This window comes from Uloborus diversus, chromosome 8 (genome assembly GCF_026930045.1).
Source record: "Uloborus diversus isolate 005 chromosome 8, Udiv.v.3.1, whole genome shotgun sequence".
NCBI classification, from domain to species: Eukaryota; Metazoa; Arthropoda; class Arachnida; order Araneae; family Uloboridae; genus Uloborus; species Uloborus diversus.
In genome coordinates this window covers 110377269-110402176 of record NC_072738.1, presented here as the reverse complement: position 1 = coordinate 110402176, position 24908 = coordinate 110377269, and the positions used below count along the sequence as shown (strand labels likewise).

The window sequence follows — 24908 nt, the reverse complement described above, 5'->3', positions numbered from 1 at the left end:
ATAATAAATCGTATATTGAAATATATATTCTTCTAATGAGTTTTTGACTCTTTGTACAAATAAATAAAATACTACCTCAATTTGAAGGGTAAAATATATATTTTTTCTTCTTTTTGCTAAAAAACAAATAGCTTATCACATTTTTACTACATTCAAAAAGCTACGCTTAAAAAAGAGCATAGTTCAATTTATTTTGTATTTTAACCGTGCTGTTAAAATATGAACACGTGCTGCCATCTAAGTTATAACGGTTTAAGCATCCTGCGATAACAAATTGTAAAAATTTTCAAAAATAAAAACATTTTTCTTCAATATCTTATCTTATATATTAATCCCCTCTCATTTTAAAACTTATCAGGCTGACCAATGACGAAAAAAAGACTTACGGTCGAAAATTCAAGTTTTCGAAATCGCCTCTTGCTGTTTCAAAACCTTGATGCTGCCTGTAGTTCTTATGCATTTTTTAAAGCAAAATTCTAATGCAGTTTTCCATTTTTTACGTCGCTTTCGGCAAAAAAAAAAATAGTCTGTGTGTGTGTTCATATTTTAATAAAGCTTAACAGCACTGGACTTAGTTGTTCGGTTTAATTGATAAGTTTTTTTCGGTAGAGCGTTCGGCTATAAACTATCTGAACTTCGGGCAAAATTGGGCTGTCCGACATAATATCAAAATTATATTAGTATTACGCATTACATGTGCTCATAACATACACACCTAATAAAATAAATGCAGTGGGAATGCTACTTGGTGTTTCGACTCCTTTATGCAGGCTACAGTTATCATTCGGATAAGTTGATTGTTAATCGAACTGTGTTCTTTGACTACATCCAGACCACTCAACATAATGTAAGCATAAAAAAGTATTAGATTTACCTAAAGAAATCCTTTTTGTGCAGAAAAACATTTTTATTGTATGCTAAAATGTAGATGTTTCTAATAGCAGTGTTCGACCTTTTGTACAAATGAAAAAATACTACGCCCGATTAAAACTACGAGTTTCACTCAGTAAACCTTTAATTTTTTATTCGCGCGAATACGATATAAAGCATTAAAATATTATTAACTTCATTAGCAAGAAAACATTTTCTTCTCCTCTGCATTCTGCTGAAAAAAAAATACATTTTGTCTACGTTCGAAAAGTTACACTTAAAAAACGGACTCAGTTCAATTGGTTTTGGTTTTGAATTTTAAGTGTTCGATTAAAAGAGAAACATGTGCGGGCATTTAAGCCGTAACGGTTAAAGCAACCTTCTATGTGAAATAGTTCAGTATTCAAAGATAAAAACACTTCTTTTCAATCTAATTTATTACTTCTCTAGAATGTTCGTTTCAATCGCTACGTGAGATCTTCGTCATTCTTTAATCAAATTCCATGCTTTGCGAATAATTTTAAATCGTATCATGCTGGTTAATGACAAAACATAGAAACATGATCTTATTATTATTTTTTATTTTATTTTTTTTGGCAAAAAGCTTTTTTGCTTTTTTTTACTACACATTCCTTCAATGAATAGCTTTCGAAAAGGAAGGCGCAATCGCTAGGTTTGTTGGGGGTGTCGGGCTGTTAATCAGAATGGCGCCAATTCGAATCCGTGCCAATAAATATCTCTTTAATGTTTCTTTTTTTCCCGCCAGATGCTCACATGGGCAGGACTGTATTTGCCACAACCTGTTTTTTTACATGCACAATTATTGCTTTTTCACGAGTCACTACTCAGCCACACTTTTAATGATATTTATGTTTGAATTGAAAATATGTACGACCAAAAGGTGAGCGATGATCCAATTATCACAACGTTGTATTTAACGAGGTTTTGGTACTGATGTCTTTAAATTACATGCCTTCTCTTCTGCGCTTACTTTTTTTTCGGTTCTTTATCATAATGTTCTTCCATTGAAATTCTTAAAGAGCGAAATACCTTATGAAATGATTCGAAGCACAGTGCGGAGTTCCGCACGGGACGACTAGTCAATCTTAAAAGTGTTGATTTTTTTACTGTTAATCACCATCAGTCATTACTGTGATCCCTGGAAAGGATAGGTCACACATTTTAAAATTGCAGGTTCTCGAGGTATTAGAGAAACTAAGGATTTTTCAAAAGTTTTAGTATTGTAAAAGTAGACAGGAACTAATTAAATTTTATTTATCAGAAAGTAGCCAGAAGACAATTTTAATTTAAAAAAAACTTAGTCACATTTTCTTTCTTAGATTGTCACTTTATCCATACCGTAAGTGTAAGCACGAACTTGCACAAAAACACGAGATATAACCCAATTTGGATAATGAAAGTACATTCTGTACATTCTACCTTGTAGTGTAACGGAACCAGTAACAGACAAGGGTGCAGTAACAGACAGTCGTAAGTTTGGATTTATATAATGATGATTTTTGGCGGGTAAAACTGATGTTGATGTGTCCTATAAATACGGTGCAACCATCTAGTGTTATCAGAGTGAATTTTATGAGCTAATTAGTATTCACGAGGCAGTGGTGTGAGATTATGAACAGTCACCACAAGGTATGCCGGTGTTTCATATTCATTTTAATTTCATAACGTTTTACATCTAACAAAAAAAAAAAAGAATGTTTGCACATTTTGAAGAGAAAAGGGGAATTATTTCCATTACTCAACCTTTCGTCCTCCTATGTGTTACCGGGTATCATCAGAATTGTCGGTGTATGTTACTGGTGGTTGGATCTTTTCCAGAGATTGAGCAAATAAAAATAGAACTAACTTATTCAAAGGATCCAGAAGCAGCCAAACAGTTTGATGAGATGTAGGTGTAAGAGAGAAAAATAGTTTAAAAAGTCTAAATACATAAAAAGGCTTAGAAAATTGAGTTAACATGAGAGCGATGTCTTAAGCATGTCTGTTACTGGTGCCGTTACTCTACTGTATGCAGATACTGTATTAATGTCTGACATGGGACATAAATACTATAGAATTCAAAATGGAATTTTATGACAGGATAGTTGTATTTTTTAAAAGTTATTTCTGTTCTTACCAATTCATGTTATTTAAGAAAACATTCTGCATCAGTAGTATTTTTACTTCCTTTTACAAAAAAGGAAGTATTGTATTCGCGAAAAAATTTTCACTCAAAAATCGCCCTTAATTTCCATTTTGCTCACCCCCAAATTAATGTTGAGTTTTTTTTTCGATTCGACCACATGCGGAAAAGTGCCTAAGAATGTATAGACACGCGAAATATCCATTTTGACCATCACCGAGGTAATTACAACGACTTTTCTCGTGACGTCTGTATGTATGTGCGTATGTGTGTATGTGCGTATGTGCGTATGTGCGTATGTATCTCGCATAACTCAAAAATGGTATGTCCTAGAAAGTTGAAATTTGGTACATAGACTCGTAGTGGGGTCTAGTTGTGCACCTCCCCTTTTGGTTGCTTTCGGATGTTCCTAAGGGGGTCTTTTGCACCTTTTTGGGGGGAAATCATTGTTAATTTCGATGTAAACTCAAGTGGCGTTATAATTTGTCGGACACTTGGCGATATATCGCCAGTCTTTTGGTCGCCAAGTTTTGTCGCCAACTTGGCGACAAATTTGGCGGAGTTTTTTTTTTTTTTTTTTTTTGGTTTCAATTTGGCCATTGTTGGTGATATTTAGAGAATAAATATTGAATCACATTAAAATAGCGAATAATGGGGAAATGACATTAAATTGGAGTAAAAGGAAGTCATGTGATGCACACATCAGCTCGTTTTATATTAATTCACTTTGCTCATCAGTTAGAAATATTTTGCAATTTTATGTATTTGAATTTTGTAACGGAATGAATTCAGCCAAAAAATAATATAACAACTAATAAAAAAAATGAATGTCTGCGAAAGAGTGTGAGAGAGAACTCTTTCCGCGAAAAACTAAGCACTTTTTTTTATGTTAACTTTACTCATCAGTACCAATTTTTTATTTTGAATCACTTCACTCATTAGTAGCATTTTTTGTGTTAATTCAATTTACTTATCAGTAAGAAATATTTTGCAATTTCCATAATTGGAATTTTTACGGAATAAATCCCGAAAAAATGTATATAACAACTGATAAATAATGAATCTCTGCGAAAGAGAGGGTGAGAGAAATATCTTCCCGCGAAAAACTAAACACCTTTCTTACGTTAATTCACTTTACTCATCAGTAAGAAATATTTTGCAATTTCGTATAGTTAGACTGTTTCACGGAATAAATCCAGACAAAATATAATGTAACAACTGATGAATAATGAATTTTTGCAAAAGAGAGAGTGATAGAGAAATATCTTGCCGCGAAAAACTAAACACTTTTTTCTTTGAATTTAGTATATATGTCGGCTCCAGAAACAAGTTCGCTCCAGGAAACATATTACTAACCGATTTGGTGGTGCAGTGAAGTCAATGGTAGTCGAAATAAATTTTCCAGAAATCCAGGCAAATGAAATAGAAGCAATTTTTCACCATTTGTATCTTGAGGCGTTGGGCATAAAGAAGAATAAAAGAAAATACCGTGCATGTAAAAGAATAGCTGCGAATGCAGAGCAAGGCAAGAAAAGAGCGCATAAAAAGATGCGATGTGCGCAATCCCTGAAAAAAAAATCGTGAAGTATTGTGTCCTGCTGCGTACGATAAATTTTCCAAATGCATTTGTCTTCAGTATTATTGGACTGAAGTATTAATGTAACGTAAAGGTGTTTATAGTGTTTATTTACTTGTCTGAGTTTGATTAATTGTACATAAAAGCACACGTGTTTTAACAACGCATGAAAGAAGGCTCAATGCATCGTAAAATTATCACTAAAAGCAAAAAATAAGTAAAATAAAAATGTAAAAAAAAGGAAAAATATATTTAGTATATTTTTAAAGTAATGTTGAAAGGTGCTATTAATGCATGTCTCTCGGTCTTCCCTTTCCAGATTTTTTTTAAAAATCTCCCTGATACTTAAGAGGGAACAATATGTTTTATTTGTTTTCCTTGAGCTAGGACAACTCATTTATCTATTTCATGTTCTGATTTGAACATCTTTTTTCAAAATTGTGAATAGTTTCAGGACCTTAACAGTACTACCTGCAAATAAATTTAAAGCATACGCATCGTGATATAAAATAATAGATCTTTTTAGGGATGGAAAAAAAATACGTGATAATATTTTTTATCCAAATACAATCCATTTAACGAAATACAACTTTTTGAACTGTCAACCAATTTATCCTTTGGCTACTTTAAATTCGGTTTCGGTAATGTTCTTAGCATAGCAGCCTATGTGTCACGGCTGCTTGAATGGCTAGAACACCAGCGTAAAAAATTCCTTTCAATGTAGTTTTCAGTTTCGAGATCAGAAAAAAGTCACACGGTGATAGATCAGGCGAATACGGTGGGTGACCGATAACCAAAATCTATTTTCAGTGCACAAAACTGAAAAGTGCAATAAAAAGGAGCACTTTACGAAGGTGTACCAGCCATTTAAGCAATTTTGAGCCATTTCTACAACACATTTCGAAAACCGAATTAAAAAGATATATGGATATGTTGGTTGACAATGTATATACGATTCGCGTACGTACCTGTTAAACTTCTATACGGTTTACGCGAGGAATTGGTTGGTTTCTTCTATAAAAAATAATGTTAATATGAAATTTGGTACAAAAATTAATGGGCAATGAAAACAGTGTCTGGATTAATGACCCTTAACTTAAAACTTAAGCAAAACGCGTAATGTATGTACGGAAAACATCTCTGAAGAGAAAACTTTTGGTTTTTATAATTTTTATTTTACTACATGGGTGTAGATGTGCGTAACTTTAAACTAGCATATCAGAAAAAAAATATTTTGTTTAAGTTCACTGTCTAAAGTGTCAAGGTTCATGAAATATGTTGTTTCTGCTAAGCCAAAGCTTAAAAACGTGAATATGTTTCTTTTCTTTTTTCGCTAACTTAAATTGATTTTAAAAATCTGAATATTCGTTTTTGTTATTAAAGTTTTACTTTTACATTTATGTTTAGTTTTACCATATGAAAAATATATATCTTCAAATAATACAGCTCTACTTTAAACTTGAACTGTGTTTAAAACGGCGTACGCATACGCATTTACGACAAAGCTCACTTTCGATCATTTCTTCTTTAAAATATAGTTGCTTTCACTCGTGCTAATCTTTGCGAAAGTGTTTCTTTTTTTTTTCTAGAAAACAGCTTTTAAAATTACAGCCTTTTCGAAGAAATCACTCTAAGTAAATACTTTCTTAACTGCAAAATGTTTCTCCAAATTTATTGTCAAAATAATCCTTTAAAAACAACAAAATAAATTAACCAAGAGCAAAAATAGAATTTAATGGGAAATACATGCATGCACTAATGGACTGCTTGAAAATAAGTTTTCAATCCTTTTGTTTTGAAATGGGGTTTACTTGTAGATGCAACTCATTAAAATTCTTAAAATCATTTCGTTAATTTAAACATCGTATTTTCTACTTCGTATATTTTGTCATTTACACGTTTAACTACATATACGTCGTCAAAAAAGTATAACGGAAGTATACTTTTGAGGGATATATATATATATATATACTAGTCGTCCCGTGCGGAACTCCGCACTGTGCTTCGAATCATTTCATAAGGTATTTCGCTCTTTAAGAATTTCAATGGAAGAACATTATGAAGAAGAACCGAAAAAAAAGTAAGCGCAGAAGAGAACACATGTAACTTAAAGACATCAGTAACAAAACCTCGTTAAATACAACGTTGTGATAATTTGATCATCGCTCACCTTTTGGTCGTACATATTTTCAATTCAAACATAAATATTATTAAAAGTGTGGCTGAGTAGTGACTCGTGAAAAAGCAATAATTGTGCATGTAAAAAAACAGGTTGTGGCAAATACAGTCCTGCCCATGTGAGCATCTGACGGGAAAAAAAGACATATTAAAGAGATATTTAATGGCACGGATTCGAATTGGCGCAATTCTGATTAACAGCCCGACACCCCAACAAACCTAGCAATTGCGCCTTCCTTTTCGAAAGCTATTCATTGAAGGAATGCGTAGTAAAAAACAGCAAAAAAGCTTTTTGCCAAAAAAATAATAATAATAATAAGATCATGCTTCTATGTTTTGTCATTAACCAGCATGATACGATTTAAAATTATTCGAAAAGCATGGAATTTGATTAAAGAATGACGAAGATCTCACGTAGCGATTGAAACGAACATTCTAGAGAAGTAATAAATTAGATTGAAAAGAAGTGTTTTTATCTTTGAATACTGAACTATTTCACATAGAAGGTTGCTTTAACCGTTACGGCTTAAATGCCCGCACATGTTTCTCTTTTAATCGAACACTTAAAATTCAAAACCAAAACCAATTGAACTGAGTCCGTTTTTTAAGTGTAACTTTTCGAACGTAGACAAAATGTATTTTTTTTTCAGCAGAATGCAGAGGAGAAGAAAATGTTTTCTTGCTAATGAAGTTAATAATATTTTAATGCTTTATATCGTATTCGCGCGAATAAAAAATTAAAGGTTTACTGAGTGAAACTCGTAGTTTTAATCGGGCGTAGTATTTTTTCATTTGTACAAAAGGTCGAACACTGCTATTAGAAACATCTACATTTTAGCATACAATAAAAATGTTTTTCTGCACAAAAAGGATTTCTTTAGGTAAATCTAATACTTTTTTATGCTTACATTATGTTGAGTGGTCTGGATGTAGTCAAAGAACACAGTTCGATTAACAATCAACTTATCCGAATGATAACTGTAGCCTGCATAAAGGAGTCGAAACACCAAGTAGCATTCCCACTGCATTTATTTTATTAGGTGTGTATGTTATGAGCACATGTAATGCGTAATACTAATATAATTTTGATATTATGTCGGACAGCCCAATTTTGCCCGAAGTTCAGATAGTTTATAGCCGAACGCTCTACCGAAAAAAACTTATCAATTAAACCGAACAACTAAGTCCAGTGCTGTTAAGCTTTATTAAAATATGAACACACACACAGACTATTTTTTTTTTTGCCGAAAGCGACGTAAAAAATGGAAAACTGCATTAGAATTTTGCTTTAAAAAATGCATAAGAACTACAGGCAGCATCAAGGTTTTGAAACAGCAAGAGGCGATTTCGAAAACTTGAATTTTCGACCGTAAGTCTTTTTTTTCGTCATTGGTCAGCCTGATAAGTTTTAAAATGAGAGGGGATTAATATATAAGATAAGATATTGAAGAAAAATGTTTTTATTTTTGAAAATTTTTACAATTTGTTATCGCAGGCTGCTTAAAACCGTTATAACTTAGATGGCAGCACGTGTTCATATTTTAACAGCACGGTTAAAATACAAAATAAATTGAACTATGCTCTTTTTTAAGCGTAGCTTTTCGAATGTAGTAAAAATGTGATAAGCTATTTGTTTTTTAGCAAAAAGAAGAAAAAATATATATTTTACCCTTCAAATTGAGGTAGTATTTTATTTATTTGTACAAAGAGTCAAAAACTCATTAGAAGAATATATATTTCAATATACGATTTATTATTTTTTTTCTGAACAAAAAACAATTCTATTGTAGTCTGAAATCTTAAACCTGTTACTTATATTTTCGCTTACATTATGCTTTAATTTTCTTTCCAGAGCCAAAGCTTCAAAAAAAAAAAAAAAAAAAAAAAAAACACGTGCTATTTCGAAGTAATTTAGCACATAATCACTGAATGTTTTCATACCAGCAAGGAGCATTTCCTTCTCATTTATTCTATTCCCTCATAGTTGTTATTCATTTAATTCAGTGTTCATGTAATGCGCGATATTTCTCTAGTTTTTTTGTTGCAGATTGTTCGGACGTGGGCCCGAACACGTAATCTTCTGGTTACGAAGAGAACGCTCTGCCGATCAAGCTACTCAGCTCTGTCGATCATAGCGCAAATTAAAGTTATAAGTTTGACCGAAAACCTCATTCTGGTTCTTTAAAACAGGTTTTTAGGCTAAAAGAAACAATTTTCAGACCTTGGGTCTATTTTTCGTCAGTAGCCAGCACCATAAGCTATAAAATAAGCCGTAAATCAAAGAAATCGATCAAGAATTGAGGGAAATTTGGCGTAGAAACCAAAAACAGGCTACAGAAATAATATATAAGGATATATATATATATATATATATATATATATATATATATATATATATATATATATATGTATATATATATATATATATATATATATATATATATATGTATATATATATATATATATATATATATATATATATATATATATATATATATATATATATATACATATATATATCCCTCAATGTAAGATGTAGTTAATTGATTACGTAATTAGTTGAACAACGCACAAGGAAGAATAATTTTTTTTTTCTGAAAGAAAAAAAAAAACTTTTGTTTAAGAACTCTACCGCGGGAAGTTAAAGCGCATTATCTTCAAAGTTTTAATTATTTTTTTTATTTATGTATTTATTTATTCCGTTTTTGTCATGTTTAGTACTTTAACGTTATTGTATAAGCTTACTTATCTGGTGTTTGCTGGACTAATTCCGACATTTCGCTTTTGGTATTATTTAATCAAAAACTCGTTTCTTTCAATATCTGAAAAAGTCATTTCTATACATACTGCGTCTTACCTTTGCACGGAAGAAATATTTTTAAAAGTGGATTGTCCGTAGGAAATGGATGCATTTATAGTATACAACATAAATAAGTACCCTGTATGAAGAAGTACCGTCACATTGGGTAACTCAAAATGAAAGGGAAAAGTTAAAAGTTCTATAAATTTATTAAACACTATGAAGAATTTCTAAAAGGCTGAGTCAAAAATGTCTTCCGGCAATATGTTCTGCACCTTTGCATGCAAAGTGCAATACTAACGGAGAGCTTTTTACTTTGAGAATGTACTCTTTACAAGTATACCAGTACATTTACTCAAAACAAACATATAAAAAGAGTAAATTAATGAAGAAACGGAAAATCCATTGGACAAACCATCTCTTGAGAAATAGAAGTGACTACCTTTTTGCCTATCTCCTATGGATTACCATTGATGATCCCGAAAAGACAACAATAAAATATCTTTGTCCCCTCCAGAGATTTTACAAGTCGTAGCTCTTGTTAAGACGTTAAAGAATCGGAGTAGAGAAGAAAAGGAGAAGTAGCGCGGAAAGACACAATGCCCTCAGGGAGTACAAGGAAAGTTTTGCTGTGTCCTAATGTCCCTCGTGGGATGGCTTCTTAGGCTAAATGATGAATTGCTTTTGATGAGTAAGACGTAGAAGTGCATTTTCCTGATATGCTGTTACTTTTGGGTTATCGCTTTTCTGATATTGCTTACATTGTGGGGGGAATAAATTACAATAGTGTGGGTACGAATGCAACGGCTTGGATTGAAAAAGCGAATTTTTACGCCGTATTTTATGTTCATTACCGTAGACGATATTTCAAAATCAAAATGACAAATTCTAAAAATAAAAATAATAAAAGAAATTTTTATTCAATGAAAAATTATTATATAAGCTTTGTTCCACAATATGGTTAAAGTGAAACACCGACGTAAATAAAGCAAAAATTTTGAAGAAAATACAGCATATAGCTATTTCAAGGATACAATGGAGTCTCTTCATCAGTACAAAAAGCTCACCACTACAACCGAAAGTGGCAAGAGAACTCTGATGAAGAGGCTCCATTGTAGCCTTAAAAAAGCTACATGCTGTATTTTCTTCAAAATATGTGCTTTATTTACGTTGGTTTTTCACTTTAATCAAACTTTAAAGAAAAAAAAACTTGTTAATCGTAATTAAAAAAAAAAAAAAAAACTTTCGAATTTTCAAAATTAATTTGAATTTTGAAATTTTGAATTCAAATAATGTTTTTAGCAATCCCGAGTTGCGACAGGACCCTACTCATTGGCTACTACCCCACTCGCTTGTTTCTAAAAACGGTTCCTGTCCCTTCTCTTGGGCGGTTACGTGTGTATAGTTGTGTATGTGTGGCCTTGTGTGTGTGCACGTTGGCGTGTGTGTGTGTATGTAAGTAAAGGCGCGTGTTTGTATGTGTGTGAGTGTGTATGAGCGTGCGTGTGTCTAGGACATGCACGCCACCGACCAGGAGCAGTGGGTACCAGGAAGAGTCGCGCCTGCAGAGGGCGGTGGGATTGAAAAGGGAACCGGACATCAAGGACGGTCAAATAAAAACAATTAGCAATCGTGATTGCTCAAAAAAAAAAAAAATTTTTCTTGTAGTTTGCGTAGTTAAATAAATACTTGTACCCGATTTTTTTTTTATTTTATAAAGCGCATAATTTACGAATCAAATTTACTTTGCTTTAAAATAGTTACATTGTGCGCAGTGCTTTCATTTAAGTTTTGAAGAAAAAAATGTTGCTTGAAACGTATGTGTTAACATGTAGGGTGTACGTACAAAAGTGTGGGGCAAAAAGATGGAACTTCAGATACACAGTTGGTTATCTGTTTAACGACTTAAAGGGACCACAAAAAATCGTCCTAAAATAGAAAGCGTCGTTAAATAGAATGCTTTGAAAACTATATTGAACCATCTGGGATCGTAAAAAGCCGTCTTTAAATAGATAAAGTCCTTAAATATAACGTCGTTAAACAGAGAGCTAACTGTACTACCTTTTCAGGCAAAAAAGAAAAAATAAAAATAATAATAAATAAATAAATAATAATATTAATAATAAATCAAGAAAAAATGCCTATCATTTAGTAGACGAAGTCAATTTAAACATAATTATGCATGCCTTCATTTCCTTTATAATTTTCAAAGTATTTTTTTAAACAGGGTAAATTTTAAAATACTTAGTTGAAATGGAAGAAATGAAATATTTTGTTTTGACACCAAAACGAGAGTTTGCGGTTTTTGGTCACGCATAATGTGACACTTCAGCATTTTAAGTTTATCTTGGATATTGCAGTATTTGTTCATTCACAGTCCAGTTTTAGACTTCGCGATAATCGTGCACTGTGCTTCTTTTATATTTATTCTATGACGAAAATCTTCCTCCTTTGAAAACATTAGCGCCATTACGTGTTCTTTCTGTCTTTACCTCACTTTCTGAAAAAAATAACAGTGGTATCCTCGTTTAGCCGATTAAACAGAAACCGAATTAGAAAAATGAAATCTCTCTTGTTTGTAGGCCATCGAATAGTTAAAAGATCGTGATTCACTCTAACGAATATTTTCTGAATGCGTCACAAAAGAGTAATACAATTCTTCAAGCCAAAATTGATACGTAGGCGGATTTCGACGGGGGAACAAAAGCCGACCCTTTTTTGATACCAATCACTCTAAACAGAGTAGTGCTATCGAACATTGTTTTTCTTTTGTAGTAAGTTACCGCCCTAAGCCAGGGCTATGGCAGAAATACTTAAAATACATCACCAGCTCAGTTATTCAATCCGAGGACTGCAGTTTCGTGCTTTTTAGCACTCATCTCCCGGAATAGGAATCACACGAGCTGGAGGCGAAAAACCACTTAAGGGAGCCAAGAGAGCTAAACAAACTGTTAGCTTACGTAGAATTAGCACACCAGATGAGTGTCCGTGGCGCGGTTCAACTCAAAGATTGATGGCAAAGCATGATATATACTTTGCCATTCATAATACAATGCTTTGCCATTAATCTTTGAGTTGAATCGCCCAATCATTTGGAGTGCTAGTGCTACCAGTTTGTTAGACTCTCTTTGCTCGCTTGAGAGGTATTTCGCCTCCAGCTTATGTGATTCCTATTCCGGGCTGATGAGTGCTAAAAAGTACGAAACTGCTGTCCTCGGTTGGAATAACTGAGCTGGTGGTGTATTTTAAATATTGTTTTTCTTATTCAACTTGATTGTTATATACCTAGACGAAAAATAGATTCAAAGAAAGAAACGCGCAGATGGGAGTAATTTTGATTGTTCTAAAATTTTAATTCCAAAGGTTTGGAACGTTTATCTCTTTAAAAGTCCGTTTGATAATTTATAGGTATCAAAAGGAACTTTGATATCCATATTGATACTTTGTGGAGAACTTCACCAAATTTGGTAAGGATTTGTCATAAACTGATTTAAATTGTATGAGGAATTCAGGACCGCCAAGAGCCAAGACGGGTACCTTGTCACTGTGGTTGCCAGGTCCTCCTTCCCTTGAAAATTTAAAAAAATAATAATGCTACTTGGACTCCAAACCAGATCTCTAAATACCCGGACCCCTAGTTTCTGAATAGGCTGACGTGTCCTCTCATCGTCCCTGAAGGATCATACGTACCAACATCCTCTTTCTGTTTCTATAAAAACATATAAATAATATGTGAGGTAATAAAGACATTGTGCAAGCAATTTCAGGTAATACGGATAAATAATGTAATGAAAGTGTTATTCTATTGCACGCAGTTGTGTAAAATAAGTTAACTGTGGTCCAAAGCCTTCCTCGTTAAATTTCTTCCGGAATATGTGTTCAGCTCAATACTTAAAATACAGACTTAATCCATTTCTGGTTAAAGTTGAGGCAAGTCGTTAGTAAAATTGAACCCATAAAACTGAATAATAACATTATGATAAAACGATGTTATGTAACATATTGAGTCATCCTCGAATTACTAGTTTGGAGAAAGTAAAAGCATAACAACTTTGCTTGCTTTTCGCTAATACATCTTGAACATTTACGTACAAAAATGAAACCACCAGTTGTAGTATCGTATCTTAAAGGACACCAGCTCTGCTTTCAAAAGACATCAAAAGTTCTCCGTTGCTTAATGTTTCAATTAGGACGACCTTTTACTGTGAAATAAAGAGTCGATCAGGCTGAAATCCAATATAAATTGTTCTTGTTTTCAGGCTAAATATTATGTAACTGCCGAAGCTTTAATATTCGTTATGATAACCAATTCCCTATAAAACGATGTTCCCGAGCTCAAAAGAAGTTCTGATTGCTAATTCAACTGTGATCAATTCCGCAATGCTTATTTCTGCTCCGAAAGACATTCGAAAATTCTGATGCCTCAAGTTTTCGTGAAAGCACTAAAGCTACATTCAGGTGCTCGGGAGGAAATAACTTATTGTTTGAAACAAAATTGGTTTCAAATAGGAGAAAAAAGCGAATAAACTATATAATAAAGAAAACTTGAAAGGGAGGATAAAGATAGTTCTGGAATGCATAGAAATAGGGAAGGCCTTTCTCCTTCAGCTGCTATGCATACGGTTCTATGGAAAAACGTTTGGCATAAAGAAACAAATTACTAAGTCATTTGATGGTGGAGGAAAAGAATGGCACTTACAATAAATTCACAAGAAATGCAGCTAAATGAAATTGGAACAATTTTTCACCATTTGCATGGCGGGAATTCTACGTGGGAGATAGGAAGGAGAAGATGGGCTGCAACACCGAATAAAGACACACAGATGAAAAATGAAAAACAAACGTAAAAAAGGATACGAGTTTCATATTTTTCAAGAAAATGCTATAAAGGCGGGATTTGTTTAGAATGGTGCGTTTTTATACTGTGTTATTGAATTTTAAGTGTGTCTTTTACGCAATAAAAATATATGGTAGTTTCTTTTCCCGATAATTTAGCAATGGAATTATTTTAAAACGAAGATTTTAAAGCCTATACATGTTTCTAATATAGTGTGTATACGATGGTTATCCAATAGTTGTAATGGCTAAAATGCATGTTTTCCTAATTTATGATAAACACTTTAAAAATAATTACCTTGTAGTTTCCGCATTCTAAGGGATCGTTCTAATATAGTTAGCAATCTTAAAAACTTCCTATATTTTACTGCAGTGTGGTATCCATTCATATAATTGGTATTCTTTCTTCGCCCTTTTCTTTGAGTCCCTATGGTTTTCTGTTTTGTAGGTGTTTATTATTAGGTTTTTTATATTACGTTTTTATGTCTTTGCGTTTCCATTTCATGTTTTATTTCAAACACGTTTTGCATTATTATTTGTTTCCATCATGTTTCTGTTTTCTTGCATGGTATTTATTCCTCCTTTCGTTAAATCTGACAACTGATTAGTTGCTAAAAAATCCCGTCCAATACCGTTGTAGATGTAGCAGAACATCCCATGCCAAACTTATGAAGTTTTAATGTTTCCAAAATCCATCAAGGTTTTAATAGAAATTTTATTTTTTAACAAAAAAAAAAAAAAAAAAGGCTGAATTTCCTCCAATTACGGATCAAGTATAAATCTATGCTCCAAATTAAATAATATAGGAAAATATGAAGGTTAAGTATGGTCCTTTCAACACATCTCTCACACCGTAGAAAAAGTTATTTTTATTTGGATATACTTTAATAAATCATGTAGTGTCCATGTTGAAATTTAAAATTAAGCTTATACAGTTTTTAGACCTAATTAGAAGTTAACATTAAGAAAAATCAATAATAAGATAGTAATAAGAAACGTAATTTTTTACTAAAGTAGAATGATTTTATTTCATTAGCTATTGAAATAATAGAGAACATAAAATTAAAAAAAAAAAAATAAACCGTTTATTTCTTTTCTTTCCATTTTAGTTGAAAGCTTTGCTTAATTGGAATCATGAACTTATAATTACACCATAAATAATCTTTTAAAAAGGTGTAATTTAATGCTTCAGAAACTATACTCAATAGACACGTTTAAAAATTAATAAATACTTAAAATTCGTGATGCAATTTCTTTTTAAACAAAGGCTAATTTTCAAGGTTTGATTGAACATGAAAGTGCGCATTTTTTAAGGTGTATTTTCATAGTTGTTTAAGAAACAAATAAGTATTTTGTTAAAATAAGCTCATTACACCTCAAAAAAAAAAAAATAATAATAATTACCTTTGGTACTTAAAAATAACAGTAAATAAAAATGAAGGAAAAAAATATTAATAATCCTATTGATTAACATTGCGTAGTTTTATCCATCGCCGATTCCTTACATTTCTATTTTATAAATTAACGAGTTGCATCCCCATTTCTTCAAAAGTTTTATTTTTACTTGAAATGCAGGATTATTTCCACTGAATCCAACAAGTTGCTCATGCTCCTTCAACCGTAGAATCGAAATGGTACCAATAGCTCTCCGTTAATTCAGCTCCCACTCTTAGATGCGTCGAAGAATTAGTCGAAACATTCTTTTACCGCTAGAAAGACAACTTCAGCAAAAAAAGAGGATTCTCCTACATCAACAAGATAATCAAAGATAAAAAAAAGTAAAGCTAAAGTAAAGAAGTGCTTGGATAACAAGAACAAGAAAAGAATAAAAACTCAGTAAGAGATGTAGTTCTATTGTTCGGGTCTTAGTTCCTTGCCGTTGCAAATCTTTAAGCTACTGTGGGAGCTAACCACATATATTTTATTTCGGTTACTATAACAGTTAGGGTTGGGCTCTGAATTGTTCTTTTATAGCATTGCCATCCTAATGGAAATTTCTTGGAGAGAGTATTTAAAAATGTTTTCGGGAGCGTGATTTGAATCGAGTTTGCTCATTTTTGGAAGCATTGAGATGGAAATACTTTTATTTTCACCAGTAGAAGTTGAGTAATTAATATATAATTAAGTGCCATCGAATCATGTCCATCTAAAGTTAGTTTTGACATCAAAAGGTTATTTAAGTATCATGAATTAAAATTTAGATCTCGTTGAATAAGCGAAAAATAAATACCCGAATGAATGACGTCTTTGAACTAAAGTAATTATATACTCTCTAAATTAACGCATTGCAATTTTCACTGCATATTTTACGAAAGTTCAGCCAGCGCGTACTTCATGCTTTTCTCCTCTTTTTTCCATATTTTTTCTCAACAAAGTATTGCATTCGATAATTTTATTGTTCTACATGCTTTTAGAGAAACGGTTAAATAGTGTTTAAAAAATTTAAAAAAAAATAATAAATAATAATTTGTTAAACCTAACAGCAATTATGAAAGGTGAGAAGAAAAGGAATGAAAGCGGAATTTTTCAAGTTTTTAAAGAGTTGATATAAGTCATAATTTATTTTAGAAGTTTCCAGGGCTACTAGTAACATTTTTTGACAAAACAAATCAAAGTATCTTCTACCATTCATAATAAATCATTTTGTACATTAGAACTTTCCAGGGTTATTATTAACATATTTTGCCAAAGCAGATATGAATAACACCTATCATCCCTTCACTTCTACGTCATAAAAAGTTTAATCAATTGACGTCTGCTTTATGAAGTTACACATTTTATTATTGTACGTTATTGATTGGAAATGAAGAGAACTCTAAGATTACCGCAGTTACCAGTCGTACACATAATTTGGGTGTAATAATAACACAAAGCCGTTCTTATGATACCATGCACTTTTTCACTGATTTCCTCTGTGGTTGTAGTTTCTGACCGCTTCACGTGAGCCATATTTGGAGGACATACGATTGCATTTAAATTCACTGCCCACTTCTTAACGGTTGACATAAGGGGTGTAAAGTCTTCGTAAACTTTTTTCAACTCCGCAAGTTCCTAAATGGCCATCAAAAACGAAGAATTTTAGGGACAGTATTCAAATTTAGTTATTTTAAAGAGAAACACGCGGAACTTCTATTTCAGAAATGTTTGTTATTAAACTACTCGAATAACAAGTTCAAACTTTTTAAATGAACTAACGACAAATGCATCCGGGTAGGAAACATAAATTTTCGCAGAAATGGGGAATGCAATAAAGACCAAGAACAAAAATATGAAGACAAAGAACCTTTATTTATTACATATGCGCAAAAGTGCGCCCGCAAGGTGCAAAACAAGCTTTATATCAGCGATGCATTGAACAACGCTCACGTTAGAATATTCATGTCCTATCATAAAGATCTGCAGCGTTTTTTGCGAAAGGTCCCCTAGTTACGCGATGGGCGTCCATAAGTTGGTGCATGTTCATAAATCAGGCAACACCTAATGGAAGAAATAATAGTACTTGTAGCAATCTTAATAACGTAGTTATAAAATTATAAATAAAGGATCTTTGTCTTCATATTGTTGTTTTTAGTCTTTATTGCATTCCCCACTTCTGTATCACAAGTACTCTCTCACAGCTTGCCGTTTCCTTTCTCACCCTTCCTTTCCGATATATATGTATGTATATATATCGGTGTAAAATATGTATATATATATATATATATATATATATATATATATATATATATATATATATATATATATATACAGTGGTGGTAAAAAAAATTTCATCACCCGCACCGCAAAGGAGAGGAATATCATCCCGACTGCATTCAACACACAGTCAAGCATACCTCATATGATTTGAGGATGTATTTCTGATCAAGGAGTTGGTGGGCTTCACTCTGTGCAAGGAACAGTAAACGCCCAGGTGTATATTGGCAGTTTGGAGGAGAAATTGATTCCTACTATCCGGGATCTTTTTACTTCAGTTCCAAACGTTATTTTCCACGATGATTCTGCTCCGTGCCATAGCGCAAAACTGGTAACAGTTTAAAAACCTTTATCCTGCCATTTGACTTAAATTGACATGGGGTTAAGTATTTTTTCTGTAAACTCACACGCAGGTTCAGAAATGGAAAAATGATCATGGGGTCAGCAGTTTGCATTGGCCCGGAAACAGCCTCGATCTACGTAAACAATTGTATTCTGGCTGTTAAATGTTTATTTCATAAGTTTTGCAGAATTTCACATACATTCTTCGTTAATCGGTTGACCAAAACTTCTCGCATAATCCCATTGTTGTGAAAATGCGAGGGTGGTGCATTTTTTTAAACAAATTTTGCTAAAGTTTTGCAAATTTGCATTGTTTTTGAAACAAAAGGAATTAGTAGCTCCAATTGCAATTAATGAAGTCACAAAAGAGAAATCTTTCAATTTTCACCAAAAGTAAAGTTTTTCTTTCTCCTCCAGGGGAACAACCATTTTCATTAATACTTTTACTTTTTCATTCTTTTTCTTGAAAAAAAAAAAAAAGAAATGAAAATGAGAGAAAAGTATTTATATTTTCGGGTCCGATGAAAATGAAATTCGACTTCCCTCGAAATGAGTTTCTGTACGTGACATCGATTTTTGCTCTTAATTACATAGCTGCTGCCATCCCAAGGGCTTCCGCAGTTTAAAAACTAAAACAACGCTCGCGTTGCCAAAATTAGACGTGACAATTTTGTCAGAAATTCATTCTCTTTCAAATATCTTAAGCGTTACTTAAAAAAGGTCATTAAATAACCGGACAAAGAAAGTGAATTGAAATCATTAACATTAATAATTGTATTAACATTTCTCTTTCTAGTGGTATTGATTTTTTCTTTATCTATGAAAGTTTATTTTCATTACGTTAGATTTACTTCAAACAAAGTACTTTATTCAATTACATAACGATTGTTTTGTTTAATGCATCGTAATGGATTTTTTGAAATTCCATCTTTTGGTATATTTCGATAAATCAATATTAATTATAATGCATTTTTGAATTCCACAGTAAGCAAAAAATACCGGCACGTATTTTAAAATGATAGTATTTTTACGGAAGTCATGTTCAATTAATCTTACATTTGTTTCACGTTCTTCTGTTACATAAACTATCACGAAATGCATTTTTACATACATTCTCTTCTTAACTAATGACTCTTTATTAGCGATATCTCAAAGATCACGTCTGTTACAAAAAATATATTTCTGTAAATATTAAACAGATTGAGCACTTTATCATTTATTAAATTTAATGTAAAAATATAACGAATAATTTATTACACGATTTGGATAAACTTTAGAAGAATATTTAATGCGTCGGAACATATGAATTCCTGTTATATTTTAGTGAAATTAAGGAAATAAAATGCTTAAGAACTGGATTATTCATTTTTAACTGTTACTTGCAGTAACACGTTTATTCTAGAAGTAAAATTCATAACTTGACTCAGAAATTCTTTTGAAAATTATGCATAGTTTTAAGCGATTGATTAATATTTTTTCTCCTATTTAAGTATAATCGACATTTTTAATCAAACGGAGCAATGAACAATGTTACAGTAGAAAACTTGTGACCTAATGATATAAAAAATTATGCAATGCAGGAACTTTTGAGCTAAGGCAAATTTTTCTGACAATTTCTTTAACTACGGCTGCTCCTTGAATAAGTCCTCGTGTAAGACTTTTTTTTAAGTTCATTGTAAAAAATATATATTTCTTGAAAAGTGTTGCTTTGCAAGTGGAAACAAGCCTCTAAGTGGAAAGTGTTCTGCCATATGCATGAAAAGTTTAACAGTAAATCAACTGTTTCATTAAAGCAATTGATTATGATTCACCAAAATGGTGCTTTGTATGATATATATATGATATGTATGAATATGTATGAATGCTTTGTTTGATATGAATGAATAAAACATGCTTAACAGTAACTATTTTATTTATGACCGTAAAATATTTTAAAGAAGAAATATAAATGTATAGAAGAAAGGTTTACAAGTTCTCTCTTACGCTGATTTAAATAACGTTACTATAAAATTATCTTGTTTCATTATAAGTGTTTATTAACTCTCTTCGGTATTTTAAAACTGTTAATTTCAGTACAAATGTATTACTCGTTTACTTTTTTGCCAATTGTAGTCTGCGCGAGAATACATTTTAGTAATTTTCTAACCCAAACATTCAGTTTATTTAGGGCAACTTTGATTTGCAATTTGAAAATTAAAATTGCCTTAAATAAATTAGTAATTGCAATTGCAATTACTCTAATTTAACTGTCCCGCGCATACTTTTGTACTCTTACACTTTTTTATTTGCCCAAAACAATAAGTTGTTTTTTGTCACGTTGTTGCTTGTTTTCAAATGTCATAAAGTAATGTTATCCTTTCTTTTCTATTTTTCCTTCTCTAATGTAAGATTTATTATTAAATTTAAAAGGTAGAGATTTTTCCTGGTAATCTTTGAATGATAATAACTCTTAATTGTATGGGTTAAAAAATTGACAAAATACTTATTTAGAAAGCTTATTTTTAAACTTATTTTTTAAGCTGAAATACTTTTATTTAAAAGTTATCGAATTGTGTATTTTACGTTTAAATGCATCATAAATTTTGGGTGGTAATTTCCACTTATTTTCATTTTCAAATTGCCTTATTTCTCTCTACCAGCATTTTCGCTTAAGTTACCATTAGGTGTATTGTTGCAATATTATTTAAGTTGATAAAAACATTAATTCCCGTTAAATTCACGTAATTTCAAAACACTTTTTTTTTTCAAGATGTTTAAAAGTTTTATTTTAGAAAGAGTGCAAGACAGAATTTTTCCGGGGCGCTTTTTTTTGTATCAAACCACCAAGGTACACTGCGATTGGTTCAAACTTGGCTCAATCCGTTTTTGCGCAATATTTACTCTTTTGACTTGATTCTATTTTGGAAAAAAAAAACAGTAATTTCACCCTCAGTTTGATTTACTATTTAACCTTGATTGGAAAATCTACTTATTGTACATACATTGTAGTAGACATGTACTGCTATAGTTTTCATCAAAAAGTCATTTTTTGAAAGTTTTGACTTAACGCCTATTTAAAACGAGATCTTCAAACAGCGATGGTAAGCATATTGGGTGGTGCGATTTTCAGCGGCATAGTTCAAGGTCACTCTACATCAGTGGTTCCCAACCTTTTGATGACTGATGACCATTTAATACCCTTCCGAGTCCTTAGCGAACAACATACCAGAGAAATAATGTTTTCACAACAATTATATCAGATGAAATGAGTTGAATCGAAAAGTTTTATCTGAACAAGAGCGGTACCCGCATGGTTTTACCCGTAGTAGAAAATTGAAAGGTCATTTGGTTCGCCTGTATATTTACAAAAAATGATGTTGAATTTCTCGTCAATTTGCTACGTTAATTCGCTAATCCATTTTACGGTTCTACGTTATGATAACTTAGTAATTTACTCGTCCATGTTATGATATTTTTCTCGGTAAAATGTTCTTAAAATTGAAATAGAAAAATAACAGAATCAAATTTGCGAAAAATAGCTTCAAGGTGCTCACCTCTGTGCCACGAACAAATACTGTGCCAAATTTCATGAAAATCGACCGAACGGTCTAGGTGCGATGCGTGTAACAGACATACAGAGATCCAGTAACCAGACATACAGACTTTTAGCTTTATTATTAGTAAATATATGCATTACTTTTCGCCCCCCGATCCAACATTAGATATCACTAGTTGTTCGAGGAGCACACGAAAATTGCCCACAGACCGCTAGCGGTCCACGATTAATCACTGCTCTACATGACAGAAATTCAGTCGTTGTAAATGTGGATATTTTATTTAAACCAAGATTTTTAAAAAACATTATTTTTAATTTCAGCCTCCATCCTATACACAGCTGTAGTGAAGGGAAAAGTGGCATTACCGTGCGATATATCACCTCCCTCAGTAGACGATGGTGTTGCTCTAATTCTGTGGTACAAGGACGAAGCTCCATCTCCTATATATACACTTGATGCCAGGCAAGGAACTCTTGAGCAAGCAAGGCAATCTGCAGTTTCTATTTTAGATCATAGAGCCTATTTTAATATGATTAACAGGCCTGCCTTTCTACAATTGGATCCAGTACAAGAAGAAGACGCCGGTGAATACCGGTGTAGAGTGGACTTTCATAAAGCAAGAACAGTGAACACAGTTATTACGCTGAAAGTTATAGGTAAGTCGTTTGAATTAATAATTACTGCATTAATGCTTAAAATGTATCGCATGATATATTTAAATTTTTTTTTTTTTTTTTTTTTTTAGTTTTAAAGTACGCGAAATGGTCATTTTGTGCTTTTCTGGGATACGCAAATAGGACAATTCAATAACTATTCACTTTGAATTTCATCAATCAAACAACAGTATTCTAAAAACTGACAAATTATTGACGGCAAACGAAGTTACTTTCTTAAACTTAAAATATGTTTAATTCTTTTTAAAAAATACAAGTTTTTTCTTTCCGTTCTGCCGCGGGTAGCAGGCCAATACAGGACACGCCAATTATAATTTATATAATATAATCAAGTTCACAAAGTTTATAGAGTCAAGCCCGCTTATTACACTGTAAAAAAATTCCAAAACGTTACTGGTTATTTCCGTGGAACGTTTCGTGATTTCAGAGGTTTTCATCTATTTCCTCAAAAAATCAAGTATCTTCGCAAAAAAGTTTCCTGAATTCCTAAAAGATGCACGAATGCAGACTTTGCACTGGTGTGAAAAATATTTTTTACTACTAGTTTAAATATTGATGGAGCGTGTTTATTAAGTGTATCGGCTGTAAATTGTTTATGGATTGACTAAGCTTCCAATGGGAGCAAATAAGTCACTGGATAGCTACAGCTTTGCGAGGCAGGAATTGCAGGCAAGGAATATGCTTGGTTCGTGCTTGCAATTTTCGCGTAGCTTGGCCGTGGTTGCTCTAAATATTTCTGGAGCTTTCTTGGTAAATCAAGAAGGTTCTAATCAAACAAATTAAACCTATTTAATCTTTTAAGAAGGTTCACGACTGGCTTTAATAGGGGAGATTTCTAAATATTTCAGAAAGGTTACTGACTTTTATCGGAAAACGTTTCTGGTTTTTGTAAGATATGTTACTGGTTGAAGTTGGGCACATCAGCTGCCTATTATTTTCCAGGAACGTTTCTGAATCGTTTTTACAGTGTAGACTATCGGTTAAAAGAAAATTAATGTACTACAATTTCCAAGCATTAAACCGTTGTAATTCGTTATTTTGACCCCGGAATATGGAATATCCCGCTTATGAGAATTGTTTTTCATAGCAAATTGGCTTAAGCGGGTTCGAAAGTATATTGATTTTACCTTTATCATCATCGCTGTTCATACACTGTAAAAAATTTCCGAAACGTTACTGAGTATTTCCGTGTAACTTTTCGGGATTTCAATGGTTTTTACCCACTTCCTGGAAAAATCAAGTATAATTGTCAAAAAGGCTCCTGAATTGCTACAAGTTTCCTGAAAGCAGACTTCTCACTGTTGTGAAAAATATTTTTAGCTCCCAGTTTAAAGATTAACAGAGCGTATTTATAAAGTGTATCGGCATTAGCTCTGATATGGCTTGTCCATGCTGGCTAAGCTTCCTAAGGGAGCGAATAAGTATGGACTGCCTTGCTTTGCAAGAATGGCAAGCGAGTAAAATGCTAGTTTCGTATTGCAATTCTTGCTTAGCTTTGGTCATGTTTGCAATACTGCTTACGGAACCTCAGGAAGAATCCAAGCTCTTATATTATACCTACCTAAGTTTATTCTAAAGTTACAGAGATATGACTGGGTTCAAACGGGGAGATTTCTGAATTTTTCAGGAAGCTTCCGGGATAGTTTCAGGAAAGTTACTGCATTTCAACGAAAATCGTTCCTGGATTTTGCGAGGCATGTTACTGGCAGAAATTGGGCACATCAGCTGCCCATTATTTTTCAGGAACGTTTCTGAATCGTTTTTACAGTGTACCTACATATGAGTTGTGGGCTCATTTGAAATAATTTCGCCGCGCAACACAACCAACATTTATGATGGAAGAAAAATCTCCGCAATATAAACATTCATCGTCTTCATTTTTGTTGTCATTATTCCAACTTTCTTCTCTTTTCAGACAGGGTGAAACGGGACAATATCACGCTTTGCTCCGTCCCGTTTTGCCTCAGGACCACGGGTAAATTTCTTTTTTGGATCTTTATTTGATCAAATTATTCAAAACACATCAGCCGACAGCAAGCATTTTAAGTGTGCACAATAATTACATTTTTTCATGTAAGAGAACATACTCTATCTTTATCATACTTTTAAAAAAAAAAAAAAAAAAAAAAAAAAAACAGAATTACTTATTATGCGAATTGGAGTTGAAGGTAGCAAACTTAGTAAGTAAGCGGAACTTTGCCAGAAGAACAACGCAAAGGGAAGCGATAACTTTTAGTCAAATATGCAGATCAGAGATAGC

General features: G+C 32.5%; 1 protein-coding gene across 1 annotated transcript in view; it reads left to right on the top strand.

Moving 5' to 3' along the window:
• The window catches only part of LOC129227422 (neural cell adhesion molecule 2-like), a 469788-nt gene that overhangs the window by 250360 nt on the left and 194520 nt on the right, over nucleotides 1-24908 (top strand). The window contains exon 2 of the mRNA XM_054861975.1: nucleotides 22295-22630. Coding sequence (XP_054717950.1) covers nucleotides 22295-22630 — 336 coding nt within the window. The remainder of the gene's footprint in view (nucleotides 1-22294; nucleotides 22631-24908) is intronic.